At 42.8% G+C, this 11298-nt stretch overlaps 1 protein-coding gene across 1 annotated transcript in view; it reads left to right on the forward strand.

Annotated features, from left to right (window-relative positions):
* Positions 1 to 10707, forward strand: part of LOC126293561 (protein roadkill) — a gene marked incomplete in the record, with an annotated part of 69292 nt that extends 58585 nt beyond the window's left edge. Inside the window, 2 exon segments of the mRNA XM_049986839.1 lie at positions 4887 to 5029; positions 7447 to 10707. Of these exon segments, the coding sequence (XP_049842796.1) occupies positions 4887 to 5029; positions 7447 to 7591 (288 nt within the window).
* Between the last annotated feature and the right edge of the window lie 591 nt (positions 10708 to 11298).

Genomic DNA, 11298 nt, shown 5'->3' on the forward strand with positions numbered 1-11298 from the left:
CACACTAGATCGCGTGTTTTTGCTAATATGAAGCCATTGGAAAAACTGTAAGAGGTTAAAGTGAAGCACGATTTTCCATTTGTTTTGTTGTTATTGGTCTGGTGAATCTAACAAAAGTGTCTCACATGTGTATCTGCAGTAGTTTTCCGTAACATACAGAGAAGCAAAGATTATTTATTATACAAACCTGTGAAACTGAAACAAGCAAAAAAATATGTTCATACATGTTCATACATGTGCAGCTAAACGCCTCACATTTTTGAACATTTATTGTAAATGTAATGTGAAACTGTATGTGCACTGTACAACTTTAACACTGAGCTTTGTTTTTTCCAATTTAACAAGAATTTACATGTGCTATGGTATTATTAAAAGCAGATTATATGGCACATTTGTGCAGGTTTCAGTTAATGTTATCACCATCATTTTTCCAAAATTAAATTCTCTAAAACGTCTGTTGAAAACTTTGTGCAATTGTTCCCAATTTTAAAAAAATTGGGCCAAAAAGTTGCTAAATTTTAAGAAATTACTCTTTGCTTATTGGGATAAATGAAATAATTCAATGGACACCCAAGCTGCAAACAGGTGTTGATGTATTTCATTGTGGACATTTCGAAAATGTGTCCCCGACCGGGACTCGAACCCGGGATCTTGCGCTTACATGGCAGACGCTCTATCCATCTGAGGCCATCGAGGGCACGAGAGGATAGTGCGCCTGCAGGCACTTATTCCTTGCACACCCCCCGTGAGACCCACATTTCCAACTGAATGTCCACACACTACATTTGTAGTGAGCCTAATAGATGTTTGCCCATTATACTCCCGCAGAGCGTGCATGGGGAAAGTCCCTGCAGGTGCACTATCATCTGCGCCCGCAGTGGCTCGTATGGATAGAGCGTCTGCCACGTAAGCAGGAGATCCCAAGTTCAGTCCTGGTCGGGGCACACATTTTCGACACGTCCCCCAGTGAAATACATTGATGCTTCTTAGCAGCTAGGGTGTCCATTTAAGTATCTTTTAATTTATAGCAGAGCTGCACGGTCATCTACGGTAACTGTTCTTTCGGGAACAGATACTACCGTCGTATATACTTACTGGGAATATTCTGGAAAACTACTGCAGGTACATGTCTTGGGCTCGATTTATTAGATTCACATCACTAACAACAAAATAAATGGAAAACGTACTTTACTTTAACATTGTACAGTTTTGCAATGGCTTCATATTAGCAAAATTAATAACTGCAGGCAAAATCTTAATTAACTGTAACTCGGTAAATAGAGATTTGCGGACATATGTTGATATGAAATTTTTCTTTTGTTTTTCTTGTAGAACAACATTTTAAAATCTTTGCATATCCTCATGAAGCACCCTGTCTAATTTTGTTCTGAATTACACACTGAAAATCTTTAAACTGGTTTTGATCACTTTAACTGCATTGTTATTACATAAAAGAATAACATCAAAAATGGGAGCAGTATTGTGGTGTTCTGCAACTATTACATGTGTCCTCAGAAAATGGTTTTTTAGCTTATTTGTTAATTATCAGGTGACAACCGAGTGTCACAACCATAGATAATGATTTTAAATGGGAAAGGAATTACAATCTCCCCCCCTTCTCTCTCCCCCTCTCATCCCCCCTCTCTCCCCCCTTCTCTCTCCTCCCCCCCTTCTCCTCGACTCCCCCCCTTCTCCTCTCGCCCCCCCTTCTCTCTCTCCCCCCCCTTCTCTCTCTCCCCCCTTCTCTCTCTCCCCCCCCTTCTCTCTCTCCCCCCCCTTCTCTCTCTCCCCCCCTTCTCTCTCTCCCCCCCCTTCTCTCTCTCCCCCCCCCCTTCTCTCTCCCCCCCCCTTCTCTCTCTCCCCCCCTTCTCTCTCTCCCCCCTTCTCTCTCTCCCCCCCTTCTCTCTCTCCCCCCCTCTCTCTCTCTCCCCCCCTTCTCTCTCTCCCCCCCTTCTCTCTCTCCCCCCCTTCCTCTCTCTCCCCCCTTCTCTCTCTCCCCCCCTTCTCTCTCTCCCCCCCTTCTCTCTCTCCCCCCCCTTCTCTCTCTCTCTCCCCCCCTTCTCTCTCTCCCCCCCTTCTCTCTCTCCCCCCCCCTTCTCTCTCTCTCCCCCCCTTCTCTCTCTCCCCCCTTCTCTCTCTCCCCCCCCCCTTCTCTCTCTCTCCCCCCTTCTCTCTCTCTCCCCCCTCTCTCTCTCTCCCCCCCTTCTCTCTCTCTCACCCCCTTCTCTCTCTCCCCCCCTTCTCTCTCCCCCCCCTCTCTCTCTCTCCCCCCCCTTCTCTCTCCCACCCCTTCTCTCTCCCCCCCTTCTCTCTCCCCCCCCCTTCTCTCTCTCCCCCCCTTCTCTCTCTCCCCCCCCCTTCTCTCTCTCCCCCCCTTCTCTCTCTCCCCCCCTTCTCTCTCCCCCCCTTCTCTCTCTCCCCCCCCTTCTCTCTCTCCCCCCCTTCTCTCACTCCCCCCCTTCTCCTCCCTTCTCTCTCTCCCCCCCTTCTCTCTCTCCCCCCCTTCTCTCTCTCCCCCCCCTTCTCTCTCTCCCCCCCATCTCTCTCTCTCTCCCCCCCCATCTCTCTCTCTCCCCCCCATCTCTCTCTCTCCCCCCCATCTCTCTCTCTCCCCCCCATCTCTCTCTCTCCCCCCCCATCTCTCTCTCCCCCCCATCTCTCTCTCCCCCCCATCTCTCTCTCCCCCCCCATCTCTCTCTCCCCCCCATCTCTCTCTCCCCCCCATCTCTCTCTCTCCCCCCCATCTCTCTCTCTCCCCCCATCTCTCTCTCTCCCCCCCATCTCTCTCTCTCTCCCCCCATCTCTCTCTCTCTCCCCCCATCTCTCTCTCTCTCCCCCCCATCTCTCTCTCTCTCCCCCCCATCTCTCTCTCTCTCCCCCCCATCTCTCTCTCTCTCCCCCCCATCTCTCTCTCTCTCCCCCCCATCTCTCTCTCTCTCCCCCCCATCTCTCTCTCTCTCCCCCCCCATCTCTCTCTCTCTCTCCCCCCATCTCTCTCTCTCTCTCCCCCCCATCTCTCTCTCTCTCCCCCCCCCCATCTCTCTCTCTCCCCCCCCCATCTCTCTCTCTCCCCCCCCCATCTCTCTCTCTCCCCCCCATCTCTCTCTCTCCCCCCCATCTCTCTCTCTCCCCCCCATCTCTCTCTCTCCCCCCCATCTCTCTCTCTCCCCCCCATCTCTCTCTCTCCCCCCCATCTCTCTCTCTCCCCCCATCTCTCTCTCTCACCCCCCATCTCTCTCTCTCCCCCCCATCTCTCTCTCTCCCCCCCATCTCTCTCTCTCCCCCCCATCTCTCTCTCTCCCCCCCATCTCTCTCTCTCCCCCCCATCTCTCTCTTGCTTAACTGAAACTTAATGTAGTGACGTGGGGAGAGGGAAAACTATCACTTTCAAGTGAATAAAATTACCATTCTGCATAACATATTTTTGATTTAGAGTAGTTTCGTTTTTTATCTTCTGAGAAGATTGTAAAAATGTCAATGTACATTGTATGATGGTTTCCTACTAAAACGTGTTCTGCAGGTTGATACATCTCTTCCCTAGTTTGCACCTACTCATATTTGGTTTGGTGCATGCAGTTTGCTATTACATACTGCAGTGAGCATAGCACAACAGTCATTCGGCTGGTACTGTGCTCACTTGCAGAGAAATGGACAGTTGAAATTATGTTGTCAAATGCTCAAAATTTTGGGTGAAACTTAGTCTTAAATAAGCTACACTGACATACTGGCAGTGGCAGTGACACAAATCTGCTTACCAGTAGACTTCCTTAGAATTGCAAAGGGGGTAGAATTTATTAAGTTAAAACAGTGTGCTAACTGGTACGGATAAATGGTAGTGTCAGTCTAAGCACAGTGAATGCTGTGCTCAAACTTCATATTCAGGAAGTTTTCATTTTCCTCTTTGTGTTAAATGTTTGTGTGTTTTAAAGGGACATGAGAATGTTAAATTATTATTGCTACTAATTCACAGTAGAGTTTGGCACAATGAACACTGGCTACTACATCAGTGTTAGTAATTGCACTTACTGTGTACTGAAGTACTAAAGACATCTGTGTTGTGTGGTGTGGTGATTTTGACACAAATAAAAAAAAAATATTTTTAAATTTGTAGCAGTGGTTCTGTTTTTATCTGTTTTTATTATTCCACCAGTTTTATTATTCCACCTTTTCCATAGTTCAAAGTGGGAAACTGTATCCGTAATACACCCTTCCCCATGTGAGAAGATTTGGAAAACCGGTTGAACAGAACGGATGATGTTACGGAAAAAGCTTACAGTACGATCAATAAAGGTAAAAAATGTGAGAACGGAGTGCAGTAAAATTGGTGTGATGCCGAGGGATTGAGTCGTTCGAGGTAATAAGACAAGTTTTGCTGTACGGCCAGAAAAATAGTAGATGGTGGAAGCAGCGAAGAGGGTTGGCAGTAGCAAGGAAAATTTTCCTGAAAAGTGAAATATGTTAATACCGAGTATAAATGACGGGAAGTCTCGTGTGAAAGTGTCGGGAGTGTAGCTTTTCGTGTAAGTGAAACTCTGACAATAAGTGGCACTTTGAATGAGAGAGTGTAACCTGCCGAAATGTGCCACACACAAATTTCGAAGATTCAGTTTGTCAGATAATAACAAATGAAGTGGTACTGCCTTATACTGCGAGAAAACAGTTTCAGATAGTAACGAAATAAGTGTACTTGGAGAAAATATTTGACACGGCTCGACTAAAACGAGAGCCCGGTAGATAGGTTATCGAGGAATGGGGGTGGCTCTAAAAGCTGAGGTTCGAATACAGTAAAAATTTGTCATTTTGTGACGCTCTTAATGTAATATAATTTTTTCTCAAAGAATTAAACATTTGTGTAAGGTAATAGAATTTTTTGTTGTTTTTTTCAGTATGCACTGGAGAGGTTAAAAGTTATGTGTGAAGAAGCCCTCTGTACAAATCTGTCAATCGAGAATGCAGCGGACATCCTCATACTGGCAGATCTCCACAGCGCAGATCAGCTGAAAGCGCAGGCTATCGACTTCATCAACACGTTAGTATTATAGTATTAATTTTCAGAATGAGATTTTCAGTCTGCAGCACACAGTTTTAATCTGCCAGGAAGTTTCAGTATTAATTTTGTATGTGGGGGAGTGTGTATGTGCTTTTATATAGCCTGTGCTGTACGAGCAGTAATCTGTATTTTGCCTTGCGAATGTCTCCTGTGTGCGAGATACAGAGGTAAATTGATTTGAATTTGAAACAAAAAAATTAGAAAACTGTAGATGCGTTTCGCCCAGTCTTGGATTAAAAATAATTGGCAAGTGCTGAAATACAGTTGTAAGAAAGCCACGTGTCTCTTGAAATAAAATAAGCCTGATAAATAAAATTTTGTTTTAGGTGCTTTAAATGAGCATAAGAGAACCACAATGATTAAATTTATAGCTAAAGATAAGACAGTGTAATTGTTTGTAACTATACAACATTGTTCAGAAATGATTCCTCTTTTGATTCAGTTGTTTCTGTGTATCCCTGGCAAGATTGAAAGTGTAGCAATTAAATTAGTAATAAAAATACTGTTTAACTAAAAGTGTCGGTTCATCAGGCAGCTTTCTGGGATAGCCAGAGGATGGTAGCGGTGCACAATTGGGCCGAATGTGCCAAACATTTAAAATGTTACTCAGTAAAATACTCCCCAATAGTGTGCTGCATACTGTTCTGTGTTTTAAAAAAGTGATTTGGTTTTAACAATTTACATTTATTAGTAGAAATGTGCTACGGAACAAATTGCAAAATGCTGTCAGTATTTCTGTGCGAGAAACATCTATTCAGCAGTTTGTTTGTGATACTTTTGCGAGTGATACTTTTGCGAGTGATTTACTTGTAGGCCTAAGTATGTGCTGCTGCTTTTCTGTTTCTGAGCTCATTTACAGTGTGTGCTAACTGGTATAGTGAAAACTGTTGTTAAAATACCCCCACGAGAAAAGTTGAACGGTGTGTCAATCAGAAATTGCTTTTTGTTCTTGTTTGTCGTGTGGGGGTACAACCTGTTTTAGAAATAACTTCTCCATTGCTTAGGTAGCTCATTCCAGTCACTGTGTTGTCCTCAAAAAAACAATGATCCGTATAAATTTCCGTAATAAATGGTGCAAAAACATCTTCAAATTAGGTGACTATTTCTCTGGCTAGATTTCCTGAAGTTGCTGAGCTCTGTATGCACCCTATTCTGGTTAACTTCACTGCTTGTATGAAATGTCGGTACAACTCTGAAAATTAAAACTGTGGTAAAATGTAACTGCCAACAGAGATTCCCTTTGTCACTGACAGGGAGCGTGCACCGGTTGTAGTGTGTTGGCCAGACTCAGCTTCAATACTTACCCGGACAGCTGTATGACGAACTGCACATTTTCTGCTTTAACTGCAAGTAGAATTTGGAGGGCTCCACTCGGAAACTTGCTGAGTGCTCTCCACTCCTCGGGAGTGCAAGGTGGTCTCGGGAGTCTTACCTCTGCACGGGCATCCCACTTACTCCGGCCAGTGATACAGACAGTGAACGTTTTCTGCCACAGACAGAATAATTCAAAATTCTCAATGAAAAATCCGACGGACACAGGAGAGTCGGCCGACAGGCCATCGTTCTGCCTCTGTCTGAGGTTACTGTCAAAATGGATGTGGACTGGTGCCCGGCAGTATTTATCTGGAACTTGAGCCCACATTTGTTCAATTCACACACCTTACCTTCCACGAATGTGCGTTGTGGCAATTTGAAAGACTTCATATTTGGGTCAGATAGCAATTGTGACAAGTTTGTATCTCTCAACAGCTTTTGTATAACAGTTAGTTTTCCCATGCTAAGTTCACCGCAATTAGTATTTTTCACCGGACGCATTTAACTTCTACAGTATCTTCTGTGGTCATTCAGAAAATATGGTCTGTGTGTGTGTGTGTGTGTGTGTGTGTGTGTGTGTGTGTGTGTGTCTCTACATTTTGGTATGTATAGATTAAAAACAATATACCATTAAAAATTGGTATACAGTTTACCAATGGTGTTCCGGCACCATATTGATGTATCTGTAAATAGTGGTCTTCAGCAAATGTGAACTTGAGGCAACAATGTCATAACCAGTGTGCCAATTTTATAAATGAATAGAGTTTTCACTTCATAAATGACGACACACACATGTAGATAATATTTCGAGAATGACCACAAAAGGTGCTTTATAACCAAACAAAAATTATGCTTCGTGAAATCTACTCTGTAATTTCAGGTAGCTTAAAGTGGAAAACTATGTTGTTACTAGCATTAAGGCTTTGCATTTTCCAATTTGTTCTTTTTGTTACTGGTGCCAATCAGTTAGTATAAATTGATAAAGTGTTTTTTTTTTAAAAAAAACAGTTCGTATTAGTTCCCAGAAACTGGGACAATGTCAGGTAATGGGAAAGTTTCCTCTTTGCCCCCCCCCTCCCTAGGCACGCGACGGACGTCATGGATACGCAGGGCTGGAAGCAGATGATCCTGTCTCACCCGCATCTGATCGCAGAAGCATTCCGAGCACTGGCGACGCAGCAGATACCGCCCATCGGACCGCCCCGCAAACGCGTGAAGCAGAGCTGAAGGCAGCCGCCCTCCGGCGCCCCCCGCGGTGGCGACTGCGACCGCGAGCTCCGCCTCTGCCTCTGCCCCCGCCTCCACCGTGGCCGCCTCCGGCGTGGGGTCTCCGCCGCCCCCTGTCCCACCGTCTCCCTGAAATCTCCTCCGTCACCGTATGTTGTCAACTGCTTGGCTGGCAGTGTTCAGTTTCCGGACAAACTTGGAACTATTCTCCTGCACCGTTTGTCGTACCTCCTTTACCTCTGTCAGTTTTTGGTCGGACTTTTTATTTTTCGTCGTTACGTGCGTACGTATTGAGGAAAATGTGTGTCGAGAACCTAGCTTTTCACCCGCTCGGTGCTCGGGTCGGATGGAAAGCGTGGCCCGAGAGAGAGTTTCTTGGAAATAAGTTACCCGAAACATTCACAAATTCGATAAGACATTTTCTTGTACACTTTCGTATGCAAAACGACAGGAACCTAGAACCTAGAGCCTAGTGTAAGTGGGAATTCAGAATTGAGAGAAATTGCACTCAATTTGAAGCTCATTTTTGATTCACTCAGTGACTTCCAAATTGTTTTGCGGGAGCGGGTCATTTGCGAGAATTGTGATTTATTTGCACATTCTCTTTAGTTGGAAATTGAAGCCGTTTTGTATTTCCAAAAACTTCTCTCTCGGAGGAACTTCGCAGACAGAAGAAAAGTCACATGAAGACTTGTTTGTTTTTGTGGAAAACAAAGTTGCAGAAACTGTACAAAGATTGATTTCCTTAATAAAATATTATTTTTATTCCACCTCATTTTAAAGGTAACACTATAAGAGCAGCCTTTTCACTTTGTTTCTCATTTATTAATGGAGTGAAAAATCTAGTTAGTTTTATTTATATGATCTCCCAAATTCATTTTATTATTTTGTGTGCCTCTGGGCATGTGCGCTTATGTATGTTAATGTGTGGTTACTATTGTTAATTGTAAACTTGTTGTTCCAGTTTCTTTTAATTTAAGAAATAGTTTTAATTTGAACTGGGTTTTCTGTTTTGTTTTTGCCCACTGAGTCTTTGCGGCATCCTCTGTGAAACTCTTTGAATTAATGAGGAATAGTTAACGGCTGACACTTGACTCCCAGTCCTCTGCACCTCCCCACCCCACCCTCTGCAGTATTCTTCGCCCCAGAATATTCTTTCCTTTTGCTTTGACCTTCATGTCTCGTGAATATTTCCTTTACACACAGAATCCTGTTCCCTTCCCGTGACTATCTCTTCTTATTGAAGTGCACTTTAAGATCTGCACTTCTTCAAAGAAAAACGAAAATAAGATGCAACTTGCAGTAGTATTTTTATGAACAAATTTTAAATGTATCTTTCTAAATCTGTTCTCGGAATCAGAAAGATAGCTAACCTATTTCAAAACGAAATGTCTGGCTCTTGGGGGTCCGATGCGTGCATTTACGTGCAGTGTACAGATTTGACCCGACTGGGAAGTAAATGTAAATGTGAATGTCGAGCCAGATACCGTGTTCTCAGTTAAATTTTTTGGGTACAGTACAGTGGACGAGTCGTGCCCGTATTTCGAGGAGGAATTGGTTTTGATTTGATCGTGCCAATGTTTTCATTTTTTATACGGTAATGTTTACAAACCGTGGTTCGTTGTATTTCAATTCACCAGGAATAACTTGGGAAAAATTGTAAATGCGTCGGAAACAGTGTTTTCGTGTGTTGTGTAAGAGGACAAATTAGTGATAACTGTTTCTTGTACACAAAATGAAAACTGCTGGTTACGTGATTTTTAATCGTTTTACATCAGTAAAGATTTTGTGCTGTAAGTTACTGGATTTCTAATGTTTGAGAAAATGTTAATATCTTTAGTTTAGGTAGTATATCCCTTGAAGCAAATTATCACAATAATTTTGGAAAACCATCAAAAGCCTGTAATTTAATTTTATTATTTGCATTGATATTTGAAGTTATCAGCTGATTTATCTCTGCAGTGCAATTTATTATGATATTTCTTGTGTAAACTGACAAATTGGAGGAAAAATTGCAAATATCTGAGTTCAGAGAATAATTGTGTGCGCTTATGTTAACTTCTGTGGGAACCGCAGTACTGTTATTGCCAAATATTGTAATCTTAAGGAAATATACATGTCCATATATTCATTTATTATCTTACCAGATTAGTTGATGCCCTCATTGCCATATTGAGTTTTCTGTGATAAAACATTAGTTTGTTCATGGTGGATCATACTTCATTAGTGTTCTAATCACTAAAAATCATTAGAATATCATTCTGATAACAGTATTTTATGTTCGTTTGCCCCAGTGTATACTCCATTAATGTACGACTTTGTTCTTGGAACAGCTGTAGAATGTGAAGCTTCCCGAATTCACTGTAGGTCGCATCCACCCTCTCCCGACTTCCTTGTATCTGGTGTGAAGTACACCTTCCTAAGTAAAGTTGCGATTCCGACTTTGGACGCGAATTAAGATATATTGTACTACTGCTAACAGTGGGCAAGCTAGAAACCTCAAATTCGTGTCTTCCAAAAAAGAGTGGTGGATGTTTCCTCAGCACGCAGTGTCGAAATAGAACGACAGATTATAAAATACGTTGTACGTGCAGACATCCTGTTCTTTTGTTCGATAAATTCGGTTGTCACATATTCTCTGGGAAGCCTGCTGGCTTTACCTGCATTTAAGCAGAATGCTTTCTGATTTTTGCAGTAAGTGACGACATTTATGACGAGTGGTAAAACTCTGCAATACGTCTGTCCGTAAACTATTACGGCCGGCACTTCCCGTTTCAATGTCGGGTGCAGTAATGACAGTCGTCCGGTTAGCTACTTTTGTGGCATTTGCATTTAGGAAACTTCACCGATCTGTGTATTGCATTGTTTTTCATAGATTTACTTTGTAATGTGTACAAATGTACTCGGGTACTTCAGATGTTGCTACTGGATTTGTGTTGAGGTGAACTTCTTGACCCCATTTCTGTTTGTGCTCCAGTGCTGATTGCCTTTGTAACCAAATTTACATAATTGTAGCTTCATTTGTGTAATTCATTGGGAAATATGATGCCAACAGCACATACTTCATATGAGTTAAATTTTCATTAAGTATAGAATAAATGAAAGTTTTTGGAGAACATTGTGCATTTTCTTTACTATCAGACATGTGTTCTACCCCTGTTTAATTATAACATTACTTACAGTGATAAACATGCTGTTTTTGAGCTGCTATGCTTCCCAGCATATGTTAAACAGATTGATTGTGCGTGTGGGTGTGCGTGTGGGTGTGGGTGTGTGCGTGTGTGTATTTTGCTGTCTGAAGAAAATATTATAAAAGAGAACCATGATGTTTTGTGTGCATATGAAATGACAAAAAATTGAAATAATATTAGAGTTCCATCAGTAAGTCTGAGTCCTGCCGGATTCATTCTGACAGTCGTGTTATTTCACCTCTGCTGATGGGCTGACTGGGGGAAGGGAATGACACACAAAAGTAAGAGAATTTGACTAAAATTCTGGCCCTGTCTTAAGTTTTTTCAGGACACTTAATGGGCTGGTCAGCTGTCGTGGCAGTCTTCCTACAACGATAAGGTTGGAATGTGAAGAGGTGCACGTAAAAATTACTGCAAGTGACCAGTTGATCTTCAGATTGATACTTTCCTGGGTTGCTGGGGTAATTAATAAGTCATGATGACATCTGACAAAGTTTTGGAAAAAAAAAATCTTGC

Source organism: Schistocerca gregaria, chromosome 10 (assembly GCF_023897955.1).
Source record: "Schistocerca gregaria isolate iqSchGreg1 chromosome 10, iqSchGreg1.2, whole genome shotgun sequence".
Lineage (NCBI taxonomy): Eukaryota > Metazoa > Arthropoda > Insecta > Orthoptera > Acrididae > Schistocerca > Schistocerca gregaria.